General features: G+C 44.0%; 2 protein-coding genes and 1 non-coding gene across 10 annotated transcripts in view; all 3 read left to right on the top strand.

The window, feature by feature from the left end:
* The window catches only part of EEF2K (eukaryotic elongation factor 2 kinase), a 59625-nt gene extending 55098 nt beyond the window's left edge, over positions 1-4527 (top strand). For all 6 annotated transcript variants that reach the window (XM_032802114.2, XM_032802113.2, XM_032802111.2 and 3 more), the window contains one exon: positions 867-4527. In XM_032802114.2, the coding sequence (XP_032658005.1) occupies positions 867-976 (110 nt within the window). In that variant the 3' untranslated portion in view covers positions 977-4527. The remainder of the gene's footprint in view (positions 1-866) is intronic.
* An 8172-nt stretch (positions 4528-12699) lies between these two features.
* On the top strand, positions 12700-12781 carry TRNAL-AAG (transfer RNA leucine (anticodon AAG)). The gene has a single exon. It is a non-coding gene; the product is annotated as a tRNA-Leu (tRNA).
* A 133-nt stretch (positions 12782-12914) lies between these two features.
* POLR3E (RNA polymerase III subunit E) overlaps positions 12915-23040 on the top strand; it is a 40086-nt gene continuing 29960 nt past the window's right edge. For 2 of the 3 annotated variants that reach the window (XM_032802118.2, XM_075069235.1), the window contains exons 1-3: positions 12915-13034; positions 19612-19692; positions 21318-21368. In XM_032802118.2, the coding sequence (XP_032658009.1) occupies positions 19657-19692; positions 21318-21368 (87 nt within the window). In that variant the 5' untranslated portion in view covers positions 12915-13034; positions 19612-19656. Of the gene's footprint in view, positions 13035-15751; positions 15820-19611; positions 19693-21317; positions 21369-23040 lie in introns of all 3 variants that reach the window. The other variant, XM_032802119.2, reaches the window with a different exon arrangement.

The following is a 23040-nucleotide window of genomic DNA, read 5'->3' as shown; positions in this document are numbered from 1 at the left end:
TCCCCTTCAGTGGGCAGGTGTTGAATAGCTCTTCCACCACCCAACCTGCAGCCTCGCGGAGCCAGCCCCCTAAACCCCTGCCCCAGCCCTGAGCCCCTTCCCAGAGCCAGCCCCCCATACACCCTCCTGCACCCTAAGCCTGAGCCCCCTTCCAGAGCCTACACCCCCTGCCTTACCTGCAGCCCCACTGCCGCCAGACAGCGCGATCAACGGGGAGCTGCACTTAAGGTTCATGGGATCCGCTACTGGCTCGCAGGCCTTGCAGTGAAGAACACTGCTGTAGGATAGGTGAAACTGTAATGGCTCCAGCTAATGTGAGGCAAAACTGGCAAGTGATATATTTTGTGGATGCCTTAGTGGACCAAACCAGCTCTGATCCTCCAGTGTGGCAAATCCCATTCGGCAATACTGCTCAGCTCCCTTGAAGATCATTGACTGCAGTGGGAGTTTAGGGTGCTCAGCACCTCGCAGAAGCAGACATTTGACTCTCAGTGCATGACATTCTAATTGGTTCTATGTAATCTTTGTTTGCTAATAACATTCATAAGACTTTGTTTAGCTGGTTACTGGCCTGTTCAATTTATGATCCTTGTAGGGACATCAGAAAATGTCACTCTACTGCCATATCAGTAGTTATCCCTGTCTCTGAATTTTAACATTGTGTGCCAGATTCTTAGCTGGTATAAATCAGTATAACTCTATTGATGTCAATGAAGCTACCTGGATTTAACCAGCTGAAGGTCTGGCCTTGTAACTTGACCTCCATTTTTTTTTTCTTTTTAACTTCCCACGCCTGTACTTTTGTAGAGAGGAAGAAACTTTTTTTCTTTGGCCTACTGACATGACTCTCAAACTGCTTTTCCTAGGTGAGTTGTATACAGAAGCAGCAGAAGCGGCAATACAAGCCATGAAGGGCAGATTGGCAAATCAATACTACCAGAAAGCTGAAGAAGCTTGGGCAATGATGGAGGAATGAAACTTCAAATGAGGCAGCTCTTGTATATTAAAAATAATTTTTTATAGACTGTTACTTTGCAAAAAAAAAAAAAGATGTATTTTTATGTGTTGTTACTGATTTGTGTTTTTCATATTTTAATTTTCTAATTTTATTCTGAAGAGAAAAAATATACAAATATAGGTTGTATTTTGGGGATGCTATAATGTAGTTTTACCTATACTTCAAAGCTGCAGTATCTATGAACTTGATCTTTTATAACCTTCAACTGTTATATGTGAGGAGCCTGATTAATTTCAGAAAAATGAAGCTGATGTCAGCTTGCATTGCACGCTTTTGTTTTACATGGCAGAGTATCAGTATGTTTATTTCTTTCGGTTACTCCTCTTCTTCCCCTCCTCACAAAAAACACACATTTCTAAGTTCAAAGCACTTCTACACCAATATTTGGTTTACTTCAGGCACTTCTTCATTTTCCATGTAAACATACATGCAGAAATTCCCTTTTTTAATTCCCCTTGTGAAATAAACCCAAAAAACAGCGCAAGCAGGAATGGAATTATGCTAATAACACTCTTTACAATGCAGTTCTCTGTAAAAATGGTATCATTGGGGGCACCATGTTTATTTTCTTCCTTAAGTGATTTTGAGATGCCGTCTTTTCAGTTTGCAAATGAAAAAATGCGTTTTCTAAGTGCTCGCCCTGAAAATCAAGTTGGGACTTGAAAGTCAAGATGGTTTCTCTTTAGGTCACTCATCACCAACAATACAAATTCCGCAGTCATAACTTAGCTAACAATTCTCTTGATAAGGCATTCTAGCTCCCTCTCCCCCATCTGTACGGCCTCAGAAAAGAAGTAAAAACTTATTTTAGTCAGAAAAGTAGCTATAATTCTGAATACACCCAGGGAGCGCAGGACCATTGAATATAGGCGTGCCATTTTTATGTAGGAGACCTGTGCTTTAAAAGTTGTAGGGTAAAATCCTGGGTCTGTTGAAATCTGCGGCAAAATGCCATTAACTTTTATGGGCCAAGATTTCACCGAGGGCTAGTCTACACTTGAAATGCTACAGTGGCATAGCTGCTGCTCTAGGCCATAGACGCAACCTAACCCCTCCCATTGGCATAGATAATCTTAACTACATAAGTGAAGGGTGTGGATTTTTCACACTCCTGACTGATGTAACTGGGTTGAGCTGATTTCGTTATGTAGAGCAGGCACAATAGTAAATGGAGATTTTTAATTTTTTTTGCAACATTTTCTATTGTATCTTACTGTTCTAATACAATAATCTAAGTTGCATATCGTCCTACTGGACTTATGATGTGCTTCCTATAAAATAGCATAAAAAAGTCTGTAGTCTACTGATTTCTTGGTATCATTTTGTTCTTCCAGTGACATTGCCACTCACAGTGCATTTAACATTAAGAAATACCCACCCCAACCATTTCAGCATAGGGACATTTAAAGAGGTTAGAGAAACTGACATGCATGTACATTTACTAGCCCTCTATTCTAAATAATTTTGTGCTTAGGTTATGTAAAAACCATTCAGACTATAATTACTGTACAATAGATTTAAGCTGTTTGCTGAATAATCTATTCAGCAGCTCAATAAAATTTGAGTGTACTGATTCACTAAATAATAGCCATAAAGGTACAAAGTTCATCTTCTGTTGTACTAGTGATTCACAGTCTGTAGTTGCACACCTGAGTTTTGGCCCCCTCTGATGTTCATGCTAAGATATCCTAAAGGATCTCTGTTTTTCACATATCAATAAGAACATATTAAAAAGGATTTATATACCTGTTTGTTAAAGAAAAACATATTTGTGCTGATTGCAAAAAAAAAAAACCGCAAAAAAAAACCCAAACCCTCAACCTCATTAGATACCATTTAAGAGAGAATCTCAGACTAAGCTCATAGTTTTATTTCAAGAGTCCAGTGCCATCTGTACAGCAACTGGATCTATGTGTTGGTCTTACTTATTAGTTCTGACTTTGAGGTGTTTTAAGATTGATAGATCATGGGACATGCAGCTGCAGGGTGGGTCCTTTTACCATCTTCTGAGAGTGTAGATTGACCCACAGAAGGGTTAGCATGACAGTGTCATTATTAAGGGAAGAGAGTGTTGAATATTTACTATTGCTCCAGCAAAGCATTTAAGCACATGTTTAAGCACATGATTGATTGAAGCCCATTGATTTCAATGGGACTTCTGTCATGCTTACAGTAAAGCACATGTTAAAATGATTTGATGGATTGGGTCAGTAAAGTGTTACACCTTTCTCTTCTATGTGTAGAGTGGGTCTTCTCTGGGGCCATCTTGGAAGTTTACACTCAGAATCACCAATTGTTATTTAAAGTCAGATAGCTGGGATGTTCTTAATGGGAAACTTCAGTTTAGGTTTTAAGATTTTGGCATTTTTTTCATCTAATTTCAGAGATTAAGGGGCAAATCCTACCCCTTCCTCTGTAGCATGCACATAGCTCCATTTGAAGTGAAACAGGTGCAGTTCTGCTGTACTCCATTTGAAATGGAATGGGAGCACAATGTGGTGATACCCATAGATAGGGGTGAGCACGCTCATGAGCAACACTTCCTTAGTGACTTCATTCCCTCCCTCTGGGAAGCACAGTTGCAAGAAAATGTCAGCTCTGAGAGACAACTGCATCATTCAATCGTGGAAACCGTGGAATAGTGACAGGCATTTATGTATATCCACGGAAAAATATTGGAATAATGTGCATACAGTCTACAAGCCACTCGCACACTGTAGGCACTATATAAATAAAAATATAGATAGTATATGTTTTTATTGTAAAGGTATAAAAGCTAATCGTAGTTTTCCTTTGCAAAGAAGAGATGATGTAGCTAACAAACACTTGCCCTCTATAGGAAAAGGAAGAGATTTGAGTGTTTAAATTCAAAGTATAAACACAGGGCTCAAAGCAGGTAATTATTAACACCTTTTGGCATGCAGATTAATTCACTGAATTGTGTTATTGGTATAATTACAGAAACGTCTTCATAGATTTGAGGCATATGAAGTTATATAACTCAACAGGCAAAATATTGTCATTGTTAATACTTTGTCTTTAAAATCTTACATTTTGTTACTGATTTAGTTTACTTCTTGGCACAAATGGTATCTTATACATATTTTGGTGTACAACAGACATGACAGTCAATTTTTTAATTAAATTTATGTTTACAGAAATATGCACAACATATTTTATGCAATTCCTTTAGAGAGAAAAGTATGTTTTTTGACAAACTGTTTGGAATGATCTTGCTGCATATTGTATTTTTAATCAATTCACAATGAACAAATTAAATATATTTTTTTAAAATGTGAAAAAAAATAGAGGGGGCCCAGACATGGAGAATTGAATCAGGCAATAAATTCCATGGACTTCAGTGGGAATTTTGCCTGAGCAAGGACAGCAGAATTGGGGCCCTTTTTTTTGCTTATAAGAAATGCAGAAATTGTTCGTTTGCATCACTTATTCATGTCATTCAGTTTTATTGGTTTTGCTTTGCCAAATAAAGTTTTCTTTTTGTCACATTCTGTAGTAGAACATTGCATTTTTTTTGTTTTTGATTTGCCTCAATTATGATTTACTATTGCAATCTCTGAAATATTCTTCACATTATTTTTATTAACTAGCCCTGATCCCAACTACTATTGACAGTCAGTAATAAATTAGGGGAAAAAACACTGTGTATATCAAGAAAATTAATATTTTCACAAAAGGGATAAATGTATCATGTGCAGTCACATTTATATGCAATTACATCTGCAAGTGATGTAGATAAAATAAGAGACTTAAGACCCAATGCTGAAAGCCTAACGTGGGCAAAATGCCCACTAAGGTATCCTTATGCAGTAATCCAACCTTTGTGCAGCTCTGAAGCCAATGAGGGTTTTGTCTGAATGAAGAATGCAGGATCTTAGGCCTGGTCTACATACGCATTTTGTACCAGTATAACCATTTTACTGGTATAGTTACACTGGTACAACCGCTAGTATGGATGCAGTTATCCAGGTATAAAGTTGCCTTCTACCAATATAACTTATCCCCCTTTTCCTTCAGTAATAAGCTATACCTATATAAGCACTTTTATGCCATTATAACTTCGTCCATGCTAGGGGAACTATATCAGTAGAGTTAAAGCAGTACAACTCTGTCCCATGGTGGAGATACTTAAAATAATGGGACTTTGTAGCATAGGAGCCTATATCTGTGTTCCTTCATCAAGCAAATTCACTGTCAGCAGGACTTTTGCTGGATTAGGAATGGTAGAATTCAGCATTAGATATCTATTCTTTAGTTGAAGCTGGTATCAGGTCTCTTTAATGAGCAGTAGGCAAGTGCAACAAGAGAAATATAGATGGTTTCATTCAGAAACCTTTATTTGTATCACAGTGATGGCACGCAAAAGTCCAGTTAAGGAATATACACAGAAATACTGCCAATCTCTTCATTACGTGGACTGCACAACTCCCATGGGTCTGATTCTGATCTCCTGTTTACTCTGGTGTAACTCCACTGCTCTCAGTAGAGTTACTCCTGATTGATACCAGTGTTTTTTAGATTAGAGATGGGCCAAAATCAGAATCTCATATTTGAATCCCTTCGGATTTCAGGAGGATGGGTCAGGTTAGAATCCCCCGATGAGAGTCTGAACCTGGGCTTTTGGCTGTGAGGTAGATCTGCTCTGTTTTCTAGTTTCAGTTCAGATGTGGCTAGAAGGTCTGGATGGTGGGCATCTCACAGAAAGAGCTGGTCTCACATGAGATTTCCACCGTTTGGGGCCCAAATCTCACAAGCTTAGCTCATAAGAGTTCTGACCTGGACCTTAGTCTCAACTAAGAGTTTGCTCAGATCATCTCTGCTTTAACTAGTCATGGAATACTAAAGTGGTCTAAAGAAGATAGCTTGATTATAACATCTGAATTTTCCAAGCAAACTTCTGTATTTAGCTCAAAAAGGACCGCATATCTCCCCCCACCATACCCTCTTTCAAGGGGGGAACAGTCTTGTCCATGTTTAACCCCAGAAGTGGAGTCTCTGCTCTGCTGAGCCTATTTGCCATGAATCATTCATGTGAATACTGTTGGGAGCACTGACTATCCTCTAATGCAGTGGTTCTCAACCTGTTTACTGCTGTGGGCCGCATATGTGGCCACAATGTGTTATGTGGGCCACTTCCAATACTACCTCTATGCAGTGGGGATGTCTCACGGGCTGCAGCTCTGTGCTGACTGAGCCACAGGTTGAGAGTCACTGTTCTAATGTGTCAGGGAAGAATTTAAAAGTGGCCACGCTGCAACAGACTAGGGCAGGGGGTCGGCAACCTTTCAGAAGTGCTGTGCTGAATCTTCATTTATTCACTCTAATTTAAGGTTTCACGTGCCAGTAATACATTTTAAAATTTTTAGAAGGTCTCTTTCTATAAGTCTGTAATATATAACTAAACTATTGATGTATGTAAAGGAAATAAGGTTTTTAAAATGTTTAAGAAGCTTCGTTTAACATTAAATTAAAATGCAGAGCCCCCCGGACTGGTGGCCAGGACCCGGGCAATGTGAGTGCCACTGAAAACCAGCTCGCGTGCCGCCTTCGGAACCTGTGCCATAGGTTGCCTACCCTTGGACTAGGGCCATATCTATGCTACAAACTTTTGCCGTCACAAGTTATGTCAGCATAAAGCCGCCGCAGTTAGTACATTGCTTGTGCGCATGCATAGATGGCTTCTTGCGTCCGTGCTGCACGTACTCATTTGGAATGCTTGCATCAATGCACATTGCAGTGCACAATGGGTAGGTATCCCAGTATGCAGCCCACCACCCTCCAGTGCACTGTCTTTTGGGAAGATTTGGCAATGTGTGGTGGGTTAGAAACGAGTTGCACAAGGGTGACTGGATCATAGTGGATAGTACAGGACATAGTGGCTGGCTCTGCAGCAATGGGGGTCCCGAACTGGTGGAACAATGGGTGGCACATTTATCCCTTTCTTGGCACCCTGCCCAAGAGTACATCAACAGAAAGGCCTACTTTTCTATGGTTATGGAAGCATTGATGGATCCCTGGGGACAGTTCACTGACATCAGTGTTGGCTGGTCAGGGCAGATGACTGAAGGTTGCATCTTTAAGAACACAGGCCTGTTCATAAAAGCTACAAGCAGTGACTTCCCAAACAGCAGATTATAATTGGCATGTTGAAATGCCAGTCATGATCCTGGAGTCTGCAGCATCATTATTTGCTGCCAGAGAAACCCCATTAATTCCTGGTGCCTCTTCCTGTCCTTTTTCCTGTGCCTTTCTTCTGTGTGCTCTGTCTCTCTCCATAAAGTCTGCAGTATTCACCTTCCAAGCCCTCTGCTCATGTGCCAATGCAGCACTGGGTTGCATGATCTCACTAAAATGTCATTCCAAGTCCTCTTCTTTCTCCACCTTATCTGACTCCTCTTGTTCCATAAGTGTAGAGGGGGAAACCCTGAAGGATACAACAGCAGCAGCTACAGATAAAACACACACAGGTACCATTGTCGGTATCATCACAACGGAAAGTAAAACTTAAGCTTCAGAATGCCCTTCCTTTGCTCCCCAAAAGTTTTATCAAACAAGGCATGCTTATTGATACTTCTGCTTTGGAGTGCTTGTGCATTGTGCCACTCACAACAGCAGCCATGATGAGTATGACCCACCAGGGCGAGGGCAATGAGAAGGGAATTGCTCAGGTGCATGAAACAGTATCAGGCAAAGACACTGAATACTGGCACCTTTTTCCACAGGCAGTGGTGATTTTAGCTGATATCTCACTCCTGAGTGTGACAAAGGCACAGAGAGACCAGCTGCTGCTGGTGTCCTGAAGCTGCCGAGGACCATATGCTGCTAGCCTGTTTACTGCGATGGTGCCCGCCAAAGTTATCGCCAACTTGCATGGGAAAGGGTCCTACCAGGAAGGAAAAATAAGGCTTTAATTCCTAGAAACCTTCAGGAGAAGACTGCAGCATAGTTCCATGGAAGTTCCATCAAGATCTCACAGGAGGATTCAAGGGACATCCGTGTGCACATAAACAAACTGCTTCACATAGCTCACCCTGCTTAATGCTACAGGGGAATGAAACGCAAATAGCAACTCTACCTCTTTGTTGTACCACTACCTCTTCTAGTACGAGTACATAAATGAAAAATCAATAGCTATGTCCTGTTAAGTTGGGATGCCATCAGTACTTCATAGTAATGTGAAATATATTTACACATTTACTAGAGAGATTCCTTCCCCTGCGTCAGGATCATCCATGCTCAACTACCAGGATTGACTGGAGTATGGTGGAGTCTCAAATGGGTCCTGGCTCGTGGCATAGCTGAAACCCTCAGACACATGGCCCCCCTTTTCTTTGTCTCCTCATCCTCGCTGTTCATGCAAGGGCTTGTGACTCAGGCTCCTCAGAGGTATTCATGGTGGTGTGCAGGGTGGTGGTGGAGTCTGCCAAGTATGCCATGCAGCTAAGGTGACCAGATGTCCCGATTTTATAGGAACAGTCTCCATTTTTGGGTCTTTGTCTTATATAGGCTCCTATTACCCCCCCCCCCCCCCGTCCCGATTTTTTACACATCCTGTCTGGTTACGCTACATGCAGCTCTTTGTAAAAGCAACAGGTCTGCAGCTTGATACCAGAGTGACTGTTGACCTCCCTGGCCTTTTAGTATGCCTGCTGCAGTCCCTCACTTTCACCGTGGTACTGCTGCTGTTCCCTGAAATATCCTCTGTCTGCTCCAAGCTGGAGCATGTCTGAAGCATGCAGCCAGCCTAGTGAGCTGGTCAGTAGCACACAACAGCAGAGAGTTGCTAGGTGAGCTCACCAAGCTGAACAAGCCGGAACAGGCATTTCAAACATTTGCAGGGCTTTAAAAGTGCGGGGGGAGGGGGGGAGTGAGGGTGGTGCTTCTGGTTTATGTGAGCCGTGGGCAGTAGAGTTCACAACTGTGACCAGAGCAGTCCACAACTGTGACCAGAGCAGTCGGCAGTGGGAATTGTGGAACAGCTGCTGGAGGACTGTTAGAGTCAACATAGGTAACATCGTACATTGATCATGGCTCAGCGCCATTCTTTGTCAGATCTCCAAGTTGGTCAATGGGTGTGAGTGGTAAAGTAATGTAACTTTAACTGATTTACCACTCAGGGGCTAGTTTGTACACTGGTGGTGGCAGATGGGGGCATAGTAGGCAAAAAGATAAACTAGAGGCATGAACTTTACAAGTGAATTTGGTGGTGAACAACCTAAGGAACTAATAGACATGGCTTGACCCAGACATGGATTTACTATGCAAGTTTCTTGAGCATAACTCTACCAGTATAACCCACACTTCACATCCAGTACTCTTATTTTTTCAGTCACATTTGAGGAAGATTCATAGTAGGTAAAGAGCTCTGCTGTGTCTGTGCAAGGAAGGAGAAACTTTGATCACATAACCCTTGTCTGAGAGAATGTGGGGTTTTATATGCCTCTTTCAGCAATAAGTTTGCTTCAGGTACCCTATTGTAAAGTACCACTGCACTCAAAAACTGAGGAAATTTCATCCTGAGCTTGTTGTAACCCTAAGAGCACTTCAGGGTTACAGATCAGATACTGTGTAGTATGTCTTCCTGCACTGATTTTCTGACAGAAAAAAGACAGGATAGCCTCCATTCCACAGGACTGAATAATTCATGCAGGACTATGTGTTCTGTTAAAACTATTTTTGATTTGTAACACTTTAAGAGATTCCTTAAGGAAAGAAGAGGCAAACAAACTGTAATATTATTATGCACCCCTGGCCTGCCTGCTCCTTCCCCAGCCCAAACACCTAGGAATGCAGGGAGGCAGAATGTAATTACTCATTTGGCAGGGGAGTAGGGCTAACAACTCTACTCATACAAGAAATCTGTAGATCTATAATAACAACTCAGTCGGTCTCACTTGTACATCTCTTCTGAAGGGCAGTATGTGCCACACCATACTGGAACACTGGGGCAGTGTTGATTCAGCGTGAAGAGTGCCAGCTACTGAATCCTCAGTGCCACTTCCTGGCAAAGGTACAGACCAATCCTTTTTAGTTTGGAAAAGATGATGAGATCACAGCTTAAGTCAATATGGCAATGGTCCCATTTTGCTCTTAGAGTCCCTGGACACTGAGCAGAAACTGCCTCTAGCACTAAAAGAACAGCCTCGATTGTGATGTGAAATGAAGATGATTTGCTGATGAATGGCACAATAAGTATAAAATAACAGATAAGTAACTTTTTCAATATAATGATCCTGAACAAATTGTACATGTTGATAGTCCATCCTACAGGGAGAACAAATCTGATCTGAAGTTTTATCTGTTGATCTGAACTCTTCCAGACATCTTTGAGAAATATAAATGCATGCTTCATTCAGGTCCTTTATCACAGAAAGGTTAGTAGTCCAGTCTGTCTCTGTATACTCCTTTGCCGGTTTGTTAAGCAGATCAGGGACCTGGTGAATTGCTTTTTATGACCGGTTAAAGCCTACAGGCCTGATTCTCCTCTCACACAGATATGGAGTAACACTGACTTCAGGGGGCTAAGTGAAAGAGGCATCATCACCTGGGATAAAGAATTCTAAAGAGCATTCAGGAATTAAACAGACTGTATGAGACTGTTGTAGTTTTGAAAACAAATATAACACAATATACATGTGTTCATCTTGGTTAATCCTTCTTTGTCAGAAGATGTTGAGAAGGCCAAGACTATAACAAGGTTAAAAAAAAAACTAGATAACTTAATGAAGGATAGGTCCATCAATGGATATTAGTCAGAATAGGCAGAGATGGTATCCCTAGCCTCTGTTTGCCGGAAGCTGGGAATGGGCGATAGGAGGTGGATAACTTGATGATTACCTGTGCTGTTCATTCCCTCTGAAGCATCTGGCATTGGTCACTGTCAGAAGACAAGATACTGAGTTGATGGACCTTTGGTCTGACCTAGTATGGCCGTTCTTATGTTGTTCCTGAATATTTTCAGGCAGGTCAGGTATCTAGTTAGGCTGGCAAGTCTCAGCAGCCCAGAGCATGGTAATTTCCATCTGGGTGCTCCTCCTGAGAAAGAAAGAAGCCGGGAGGTAGGCCAGAGTGTAGGGCAAGAAGAAAGAGATCTATGTCAGTGGAGAGTCTGGGCATACTGGACATTGTGGGAGGGGGCTGAGCAAGGCTCCCAGGTCTACAAGATAAAAAAAGCTGCACTGTCTTTTCTCAGCAAGCCCAAACCAAGCCAATCCCATTTCGGAGGCACCACCCACTGCCACCTCCCGCAGCCCAATGCCCTTCCCCAGCCAGTGAAAGTGAGTGAGGGTGAGGGAGAGTGAGCCACAGAGGGAGGGGGAATATAGTCAGCAGGGGCAGGGCCTCAGGGAAGGGGCAGAGCTAGGATTTTCGGTTTTGTGTGATTAGAAAGTTGGCAACGGTAACTAGTTGATGGCATATTTCAGGACATTAAAAGGAACTTAAGACTCTGTCAGGTGGACCGTGCAATAGGAGAGCTCTGGCAGTTGCATTGTCAAAATGCCACTTAAATGAACTGTCCAAATTAAAGACTTAAATCATGGTGGATTACAATGTAGTGGTCTTGCTCCATGCAGACTTATTTCCAGCCTCTCTTTCCCCCAGGCAGATTTTCCCTCCCACCCCATTGCCACTGATATGGAAGGAAGGAAAGAAAGAAAAATGAATAGTGCTTTTATATCAAATGTCTCCAGATCCTCCATGCACTAGTGGGGACGCTGAGAACCCTTGGCAGACACCAACTCAAAGTACCAGTCCCCACCATGCCCCTCTTCTTTCTCTTTCCCTGCGTTAGGGTCACATTGCTGTAATATTATGAACGTTGGTGAATTTACTGCTGCTTTACTGTGCACCAATGAGAAGAAAAATCACACTCTAAATGCCTAGAGGGTCAGCTTTTCAAATGAACCAGTCTTTGATTTTTTAGCAAGAGTTTGTCAGGAAAGAAAAAACACACCAAACTATTTTTTATTTGTATAGATTTAACATCCTGGCAAGAGGGGCCTGCAATTTAGGCTTCTTCAGCCATATTGCAGTCCTTGTTTGGGGGGGGGCCAATGCACGCTCATCACATTATGATGTTGCAAAGGCTTAATGTTTGCATTGCAATGTTGCAAAATAGTGGGTTGGTGCTGCATTGTATCACAGAAGCTTACGGCTGCATTGTTTCACTGTATTCCAAGTATCTGATATGTATTGTGACATCACATTGCAATGCTGTACTGGGATATTGTTCTGTGAAGTCTTGACACTGCATTGTGATGTTCTGTTGCTTCAGCTTGGTGCCACACTGGAACCGTGGAATGGCCACATTATTAATGAGCTTTGGGACATCCCTCCAGAGCTTCCATCTGCTTGAGGCTCTGGAATAATTGCTCTAATTAATGCCATGTAAATACAAAAATACTGATTAGGTAGACTTAACTGTTAGTACCTATTGCTAATCCATATAATTTTTATTACCTTGGTCACTGCTTTGAGCTTAACCATGTATCTGAGTTGCAAACTAGCTTACCCTCTGAAAAAGACTCTTAAAAAAAGGATTTTAATGGAAGCAAGGGCTCAGCCCTTCATCTCCGTGTAAAAGAGCTCTTGACACAGATCATTAAAAAAAAAAAAGATCTGAGATGAATAAAGTACACAAGCCTATTTTTATATACCGAGGTAGCGTGGCCGAGCGGTCTAAGGCGCTGGATTAAGGCTCCAGTCTCTTCGGGGGCGTGGGTTCGAATCCCACCGCTGCCACAACGCTTTTGTGCCTCCGTGTTTTGCAGGGAATATGGGGATCGCACAGCGCCGCCTGGTGCTAAACTGAGAAGCTTATCCCCGCCTGGGAAGCATTGTGGGTAAGAGGAGGAACTAGTCTCCCCACGTGTCTGCTGCTGGAGTTACATCAACATGGCTGCTCCATGAGAGTCTCTGGGACCTGCACACACATTGCAACGCGCCGAAGGGGGGGATCGGTGGCCTCCTCTGCCCCTGGAGTCCGCGCCACGAGGTAGGGGGAGTATGTGTGGTCCATTGTCCCTGCCTTAGAGCTGCACAGGGTGTTACAGCTGCTGTGGGGCGCGTTCCTCCGCAAGGCCTGGGCTGGGGTGCGCTCTGCCTGCTGCAAATCCTGTGCATGAGCTAAAAACTCTCCGAGGAGTCTGAACTCATTGCACGTAAAAAGCGCCTGGAGAGTGGGCTCTGGGATTAGCTGGTCGGGGTCAGGGGCTGGGTGTGTGCTGCGAAGCCCCCCTTTCCCCCCGCGGCAGGAGCTTGCCTGATTCGAGGGTGATTGAACAAATTCACATTATTGTTCACTTATAATATTCCTTTTTCCCCTGCATCTCTTCTGTGTGTGGTTTGCAGTCTGCTCTCCTTGAGATTGCTGCAGGGTTACATCAGCCTTCTCAGTCACAGCCTGACACCAAAGGCTAGTTATGTTTGAAGGCAAGGATTAAAAAAAGAGTTGCACCCTCTTTGCCCTCAAAGTATCCCAGAAATATGAGAGTCGGATTTAATGTGAGGTTTTGGTGGATTTGGAATCTCTACTCCCTGAGGTTATGTGGTTACATCAGCCATCTCTTTGCGGAGGGTTATTCCCCCACCCTAACCCCAAAAAAGTAAGCAGAGTTTGATAATCTCCACTCCTTCCAACTACTCCCAGTATCCTGGTAGAGTGACTGGTGAATTGCACAAGTACACACATCTCTTTCTGGACAGCTGTTTTGTGGTTTATTTAGGAAGAGCACTGCATCCTGTCTCATAACAGGTTTCAGAGTGGTAGCCGTGTTAGTCTGTATCAGGAAAAAGAACAAGGAGTACTTGTGGCACCTTCGAGACTAACAAATTTATTTTGGCATAAGCTTTCGTGGGCTAAAACCTGCATCATCGGATGCATGCCCTGGAACCTATTTTTTTCATATTCTCTCTGTGTGTGTGTATGTATTTTTTCCACTGCATGCATCCAGTGAAGTGGGTTTTAGCCCACAAAAGCCTATCCCCAATAAATTTGTTCGTCTCATAACAAGTTACCAAGTCATTCTTGCTCAGAGCAGGATTTTTGCAATCAATAATCTGAACCTGTATTTTAAATCCTGGCTGAAGATTTTTAGCTTGCCTTTTCCTCCCCTGTTTACTGTTATCATTGTGCTGGGAAGAAGTCGGTTTACAAGTTGCCAAAAATAAGAATTAAAAAAAAACACAACTTCTGTGCCGGGAGAAAGTGGCAGTCTTTATGAGGGCCCAGCACTGGCTCAGCAGTTGCTGGGTACTGTGTGCCGGTGACATGAAGCTTTCACTGACTCATTGACCATGTGACCTATTCTATGTACTGAGTTTGTTTTAATCACTTATGCTGTCCTTAGAGGGAAGTTATTTGCTGATCGTGTTCATCCATCTAACCTGATGCTGAAAGAACAGGTTTAACACTTTGTACACAAATGATATTTCTGGAAATGTTAAGTGCAGCCTCTTTAAATCCTGACTATATTAGCCTGCCTGGCTGTAGTACGCGAAGTGGAAATAGAAGCCTTGGAACACAGGAAGTCCCAATATTTTGGTTAATTAACAGAATGTGGTTTTGCAGAACTATTTATGGATGGGCAAAAGGAGGAAGAGGTGAAATAAAGAACCTGGTAAACATTCAGTTCAGTTGTCTTTCTGCAGTTTACAAACTGACATAGGCTCTGTGCTGAACATAAACTAATCAGGGTCAGGGCCAGTGTTTGAATGAGAGACCTCTAAGGAAAAACCTGGGTGCTACAGGACATGACACTGGTAATTCAGAAAATGTCACACTTCCTTCTTTATTGGTAATGAGCCAGAGCTTCAGTACATGATTAGGACAGTGGTTCTCATCCTTGTCCATACCATGACCCCATGATACACCAGAAAAATGTTTCAGGTCTCCTTGTCCCTCAATAATTTCAGGAACCCCTCCCATCTAACTGTAAAGAGAAGCAAGCTAGTTGTGAGCTGCTGGATCTGTTTGTGCACCCCAAGTTAACAACTCCTGTATGAGGGGGCACTGTGAGAATGGAGATGCCATCTTTCAGATGAGACAAAACTGAGTCCACTTGTGGCCATTTAAGATCCCATGGCATTATTATAAGAATGAGAATAGATGTGTTACCCCAGTATCGTGGCTAAACTTGAACTTGGGGCAATGGAATTCTCTCATTAAATGCTACTTGCAGTTTAAATTGGATAAAATATTCTTCAGCTGTTCTAAATTGGGAGGCTGTTAACCAGCTGCTTCATTCCATCTCAGTTAGCAGTGTTTCACTGGTAGGCCAAGGTAGAGCTTTGTATGTATTACCTACAGGTGTTTAGGGTGTTTTGAAGCTTAATTAACCAATAACAATGAGCTCTTTAGATGGAAGTCTCTTTAGCAATTCAAAGGCTACCTAAAATTATTTGAGCCATCTACTAAATTGTAAGTTGTATGCTTTTTCTCCCAGTGTTTATCTTAATTTAATTCCATTACTCTTTCCACGGTTCTTGAACTCTTCTTCTGGTTACTGTATTTCTCCTGAAAAGGTCTCTCTCAGACCTGTCTGTATGTCTTCCCGTACTAAATGCCTGAATCTAATTCCATTTAGTTTCCTTCATTCTAGAAAGTTGTATGAATATTATAAGCTGTATCAGGTAACAATGCCTCCTGTTCATATGCTTGCCATTCTGATATTCTATTAAAAGCAACCCTCTAGACATCTTTTATCCTTAAAGGCCTTGGAAAATTGATGTCTTCATTATCTGACGTTTTCACTAGTAACTGAGTCACTCCATGAGCTGAGGTAAGCAGAAACGAAATATTCATTTCTAATTCTGTAAAATGTGCACTCATGCTTACACTTTTCAAAAGAATTCAGTTTCTGATAATCTGATCTAATAGTCACCATTTTAATTTTACATCACATAGACTTTAAAGTCAAAAGGGACCATTATGATCATCTAGTCTGACCTCCTGCACAATGCAGGCTACAGAATCTCACCCATCCACTCCTGTAACAAACCCCTAACCTATGTCTGAGTTACTGAAGTCCTCAAATTGTGGTTTGAAGACCTCACTTGACAATAGAGTCATAACAATCAAGACACAGTGGTCTTCCACATGTTGACAGTTGTGCCAAGAAGACTCCAGTTAATTAAGAATACAGTAACTGAGAATGCAGAATGATCATGAACATTTTGTATTTCTGTAATATTTGAAAATATGCCAAATATTAAGTCATTAAGTCTCAAGTAGTATTGAGGCAAGTAAGAAATATAGTGGGCTCAAGTATCTTGTGACTGAAATGCAGCCACTTCTTGAGTAGAAAGTGGCAGCTGTTTAACATTGTAGAACTATACTACACTACACAGCAGTTTAGACATGAGGTGAAGAATATAGAATGCTGTATGCAATTGAAACTGCAGAGGCAATGTAAGTAAACAGAATGTACTTACCTGAGTTGAATTTTTGCCAGGATGTTGGAGTTAATGCCCAAGCACTAAGGGATCTTTAGTGACCAAAAGTGATCAGGACTCTTGAAAGGTTAGGTAAATAACCACACTTATTAATGTGACCTTTTAGGATTATAAACTTCCAGGTAAATTGGAGTATATTTAGACCTGCCATTAAAATATATGAACAATGTGAGTCTACATGTAATTGATGAAAATGACTACAGTCGTGCACATTCTTAGTATCTTGCTTTTACCCATGGTATATTTGCACGATCAGCAGTGTGATCCTGGACAGAACCTCTTTCCAGAGGCACAGGGTACACAGCAAGTCCCATGACCTGGGGATTAGAGCGTTGCCATGGGTGGTAATTCCAATTTGGATAGGATTTTCTTTAAACTTTATTTGTTAATTTTTAAAATGTCTTTTATTGATTTGAGGCTACCATGCGCCCTACCAGACTGATAGAGACCGCCATGGGCTGCTATTTATTGATAACTATCGGATTAATTAAACATTGTCTGTTGCAATGTCATTTTAAATAATTTGTAAGCCTTGCTTATTTTGTTTATGGTGTTGGAGAGTCATTGCTCCGTCTATGGAACCTGGGCCCTGATCTACAATGAGACTTAGGCATTTCAACTCACAGCATCAAAGTGACTAGAAAATCACAGGAACAGGGTGATTCACAAAGCCTGAGTTAGGGCCAAGTAATGGGGAGAGATAAGGGCCTTAGAATGGGATCCACAAAAGCCAGCACGCTTGGTGGGGAGCTGCCTGAACTAGCCAGCAGGAGATGCTGATGATGGGTGGGCTGAGACAGGCGTCTGTCTCTGCTTAGCAGTCCACAAACAGGAACCTGGCAGTTTAGATGCCTACAGGGTCTCTTCTGGGAATGAGTGAGATGTCTGCCTCACTCTGCACAAAACAGCCGGAGGAGAAGGTGGTGCTGCCCCTCCAACGGTATAACTTCTAGCCCAGTGGTTAGATCACTTGTCTGGGATTTGGGGGGTTCAGGTTCAATCCTCACCCCCTCCTTGGCAGAAGGGAAGAAAGGATTGGAACTGGGAGCTCATACCTCTCAGGAGAGGGCTCTAACCACTGGGCTGTAGGATAGTTTGATGTGGGGCTTCCTCATTGTCCTGTCCAAGCTGCTCCACTGTGGATGAAGAGTGAGTGATTGGAGCAGAGGGACTGGACTCTGGGTCTCTCACCTCTCAAGTGGGTGCCCAGAGCCCTGGACTACAGCTTCATAGTCTCTCTCTCTCTCTGGCTCAATGACTGATCCAGTGCGGATAAATACTTACATAGTCCTTGGGCAAGAGAGTCCACTGTAGTCCAGTGGTTTGGGCATCTAAATCCTTTTGTGGATCTGGGCCCTGGCTCCTTCCACAGCCCATCAACAGCCCTCCATGACTATACCAGCCTGGAGATCTCTACTGAGCTCAAGGTCTTAACTCTGATTCCCCTCAGGTGGCCACCCATAAATATTCATGTTCAATAAGGGCCAGATGCTACCAGCTGCTGAAAACTTTTGGGAACTTAAACGGGAGCTCAGTATCTTGCAGAATAGGAATGTGAATGACAACTTTGGAAGTGTCATTTTATTGTTGCCTCTCTTTTAGGGGGGGAAGCTTGCCGAGAACGCTCATTTTCCATCCATGGTCTTGCTTTGCTCCTTTCGACACACACAATTTTCCTTGCACAATTGCATGGGGTACGTTTGGGTTGATAAGATCAGAGATGTGAGGTGGTACGACCTTGGGCTGCAGATATTTTTCAAAAGCACAAAAGAGAGTCTGAGAACTGTGTGTCAGACTGAGAATTCTCATTCAAACGTGAGTTTTTAATTTCCTACCATCTGAAGTGCAGTAAATACATAGTCACTGAACATTTATGCAGTGCACTGTCCATGTGCCAGTCAGTTACAGTGCAGTCATAATCTAAAATTAGGCTTGCCAGGATTCAATATAAATCGATAGATGTCAGTAAATGTCGATCTCAGCTGACACCCTGAAATAGATGAAAAAAATCAATCGGTAACAGTTGATGGGAGGGTAACAGTCATGGGAGTGCAGCCTCCCCCCTACCCCACCCTTGCACCAGCAGGGATCTGATGTCTCTTCTCCAGTGGCAATGCAGGGCACCCTCTGGAGCTCTGCTCTCACGGCGTCAATCCCATGACAGTGGGGCTTCAGTGGGCTCCCTGCATGGTCACAGGGATGATGATACATGATCCTTGGAGGCATAAGTTATGGGGAACGCTGCAGTACTGGTCTGGTGAAGCAGAGACCATCCCAGGCCAGCACTGTGATGGGGAGGAGTTTGAACCCTTGTCTGTGGGGGAAGCCACCTTGCTGATGAATGGCTTTGTCCCCAGGCAGGAGCTGTTCCATAGCAGGGTATCCTCCTCTGCAGCCAGGACTAGCCCTCCTCCTCACAGCCCTGGCCTCTGCAGCTTTTTCCATACCTTGCACCATCAGAGATCACCCGCCTTGTAGCCATTCTGGGAACCTGTGCAGCTCTGCTGTCCTGGCCCCATTCACTCACTCGCCAGCCAGGAGTTTAGGAGCTGTCCCTGGACAGGAGCTGTTCAGCAGCAACCCGAGGCCAGGGTTTTATAGTCGCCTTTGTACTCCTGGCTGTGGGTCTCTGCTGTACAAGGCAAGGACCGCAGCCTTCTCTTCACCTTGCACCCTGGTGTCTTGAACCCCTTGGCCATGCAGGGAGTCCCCTGCAGCCCCGCTGTCAGTGCTGCCCTAATCCTGGTCCTATTCCTTCCTTCATTTCCTGCAGCTGTAAAATAAAAATAGTTTAAAAATTAAAAAAAAAATTATATAATCAATATTAATTGTCAACATCAGAAAAAAAAATCGAATTCTGCCAAGCCTAACTAAAATACATACTGTACAAAAGTGTCATAGCCAGCAAAGGAGGAGGAAGGAAGAAACAAGACCACACAAATGTATTCCCCATAATCTACTTTCCAAAAAATAAAATTCCCTTCAATTGAAAGGAACTCAAACAGTGTGAGCAAGGAAAGATCCTAGGCTGCACTTGGTACACAAGATGGAAATTATGAATGGGGGAACTATAGCTCTTACAAAACCATCCTTGATACAGTACTTTCCCTCTCTTTCAGATTGTGCAAAGGAAAGACCTGAAACATTGCTTTTCCCATTTTAGCATGGCAAATGAAGAAGATGACCCAATTATACAAGAGGTAAATTTACATTGAATCATTAGTGAGTATATGGTTTTCTTGAAATTCATTTTTCTTAGCCTTTTGCACTCTGAAAGAATGTTTCCCTGGGTTTAACTGGTATCCGATGCTCAAAAACCTACAGTACCTGAGGGAAATAGGTGGTCTGAACCCAGGATCGAGTGTACAAGTGTCCTTATTGCCAAAACAAATTGGCACTCTTTTGGGCAGAGTTGGCATGGAGAACTGTTCTAGCCTTTGATCCCTGAGGTTGTGTTCCAAGTCAGGGATGAGGAACATTGGTGGGTCAGCATTGAGAAGCTAGCATCACTGCTTTATCTGTTCCGCGTATAAATAGAGGATCAGTCTCCAGATTTATCATCCGGCATCTTTTATGTGCACTAAATTTCTCTTTGGAAAGTTAGAACAATTTTAAATAGAATTACTTTTCTGGATTAGAAGCTTATAAAAATGAAATTACTGGTAAATGTGTTCACTGCTCCTGCTAAAACAAACAGTTGAGATCTGGTTCTAGTCTGAAAGGAGTTTTGGACCATTCTGCTTTTTAAAAGGATCATCATAGCGGCTGTAGGTTCCTATTGGTTTGTTATGTGAATTCACACACAAGGACCACTACGAAGGTGCCAGGAAGGGGAAGGTATTCGGGAAGGGGATGTGGCCAGCAGGAGTGGGAGCTGACAGGACCAGATAAGTATCCAAAATGGCTGCCATTCTGTGGCAGTGCCCACTTGTAATATTCATGAAACCTCCATAAATTCTAGGTGTTTGTGGCAAAGAGCTGGTAATGGGACAGATGTGGGGTTCCGAACATGTTCATCCCATCTCTCATTTTTAATTTTGCCTTTATGAAATATTAGTTAGATACTCACCTCACATTCACTATTACCAAAGAGACACATGAGTTTCTTCTAGAACAGTGTTTCCCAAGCTTGGGACGCCGCTTGTGTAGGGAAAGCCCCTGGCGGGCCGGCCAGGTTTGTTTACCCGCCACGTCCACGGCTCCGGCCGATCGCGGCTCCCACTGGCCGCAGTTTGCTGCTCCAGGCCAATGGGAGCTGCTGGAACTGGCTTGGGCCAAGGGACTTACTGGCTGCCGCTTCCAGCAGCTCCCATTGGCCTGGAGCAGCAAACCGCACCTAGTGGGAGCTGCGATCGGCCGGAGCTGTGGATGTGGCGGGTAAACAAACTTGGCTGGCCCGCCTGGGGCTTTCCCTACACAAGCGGGATCCCAAGTTTGAGAAACACTGTTCTAGAGCTCTGAGATACTATGGTATTAGGTTCACAATGAGAGCCGTTTTCCCTTGTCGCAGGAGAAGTGTGTTGGCCATGCCCTGAGTTTGCTTTGGAGACCCCAACACTCAGCCAAAGCCACTGACCTCTGCCTTGTGTCATGGCAAAAATATACAACATTGCTGAGTTTCGTGTGGAAAATTAGCAGAGTTTGGGTTTGCCAAAAGATCCATGGTCCTGACTTAGGTTCAGCATTCATAGTGAAACCCCAAACTAGGCAAGTTTCTCCCAGCTCTTGTAACTTGAGAACAGATGGCTGCGTTTTCAATAATGTCTGAGGGCATCAGGAATCGTAGCTTTCAGTTTGGTTAAACTTGTTTCTTTTGCCTTGCTAGATTGATGTGTACCTGGCCAAAAGCCTGTCGGAGAAGCTGTATCTGTTTCAGGTATTCCAGATGACTTCTTGGATATAATTTTTAAAGAATAATTATTTCATAAAGCAGTAACATCTCTTAATGTTAACATAGATCCTAACAGTTCCTAGCATGCCCTAGTACAGAGATGGGCAAACTACGTCCCATGGGCTGTCCTGCCCGGCCCCCAACCTCCTGGCCAGGGAGGCTTGCCTCTCCCCTGCTGTCCTCCCTCCCCTGCAGCCTCAGCTCATTCGCTCTGCCGCTGGCGCAATGCTCTGGATGGTGGGTCTGTGAGCTCCTGGGGCAGCGGAGCTGCAGAGCCCCCCTGACTCGGTCTCTGTGCTGTGTGGTGGCAACATCGTTGTGGCCTGACTCCAGCCCCACCAGCCACCGGTGCTGCAGGCAGCGCGGTAAGGGGGCATGGATCAGGGGAGTTTGGGGTGGTGGTCAGGGGCTGGGGTGTGAATAGGAGTCAGGGGGGATGGACAGGGGATTGAATGGGGGCAGGGGTCCCAGGGGAGCAGTCAGGAAGGAGTGTGTTGGCAGGGGCAGTCATGGGAACGGGAGAAGGAGTGGTTGGATTGGGGCCAGGGGTTGGGTGGGCGGAGGGGGCGACATCAGGATGAGAGGAGGATTGGTGGGGTGAGGGGCCGGGGGTGGTCAAGGGACAGGGAGAGGGTGTTGCTGGTGGAGGTGGTGAGGGCAGGGGTGATCAGGGACAGGGAGCGGGGTGTGTGGAGGGTGGTGAGGGGGAAGGGGTGGTGGGGACAGGGAGCAGGGTGTGTGGATGGGGGTTGGTTGAGGGGCCAGGTGGTCGGGGACAGGAGCGGTGTGTCTGTGGATGGGATGTGGTGGTGTGTAGTGGCCAAGGGTGGTCAGGGGACAGGGGCGGTTGGTTGTGTGGATGGGGTGGTGAGTGGGCATGAGGGTGGTCCAGGGGACAGGGAAAGGGGTGTGTGGATGGGGCAGTGGTCCCAGAAGGGCCGTCAGGGATGTGAGGGTGGGGTTTGGATGGGTCAGGAGTCCTGGACGGTGGCAGATAGGAGGTGGGGGCCGGGCCATTACCCCCTCCCCTAACCGGCCCTCCATACAATTTACGAAACCCTATGCGGCCCTCAGGCCAAAGGGTTTGCCCGCCCCTGCCCTAGTACAACTTCTACTGGGTGATGTTGGGCAGTTTCACTTGTGCTGTTTCCTGTGTGTTAGCACCTATTGGCAGTGCAAGGGTTTGTCACTAGCATGGGAGCATTTGGTGGATTTCCCAATGCAGTTTCTTGCATGGGTCTGCAGACCTGTCTCTGCCTTGGATTTATGTGGGGATTGGGTTTAGGTGGGCCTGTTTAGGCCTTGGGCCATTCAAACACACAGTATAGTGCCAAAAGAAGGGATGGCTAGTGATAATATAGGGCAGAGAACGAGAAACTGCAGTGGGAAGTATAGAGAGTTGCTTACCTCCCTGTATTGAAAAGAATTTTGGCTTCTCTGCTTTTGAAATTACTAATTTATACTTCTGTGAAGCAGTTTAACTCTGTATTGATGCTGCTAAGATTTATGCTAATAATTCCAGTTAATGAGAGCACTCTTTTACCAAAAGAAGTTGGTCCAATAAAGGATATTACCTCACCCAGTTTGTCTCTCTAATATCCTGGGCCTGACTCAGCAACAATAACACTGCAAACATCTCCCATGTGTTATGGAGGAA

This window comes from Chelonoidis abingdonii, chromosome 9 (assembly GCF_003597395.2).
Source record: "Chelonoidis abingdonii isolate Lonesome George chromosome 9, CheloAbing_2.0, whole genome shotgun sequence".
Lineage (NCBI taxonomy): Eukaryota > Metazoa > Chordata > Testudines > Testudinidae > Chelonoidis > Chelonoidis abingdonii.
The sequence above is the reverse complement of the archived record's forward strand: the minus strand, read 5'-3'. Positions and strand labels throughout refer to the sequence as shown.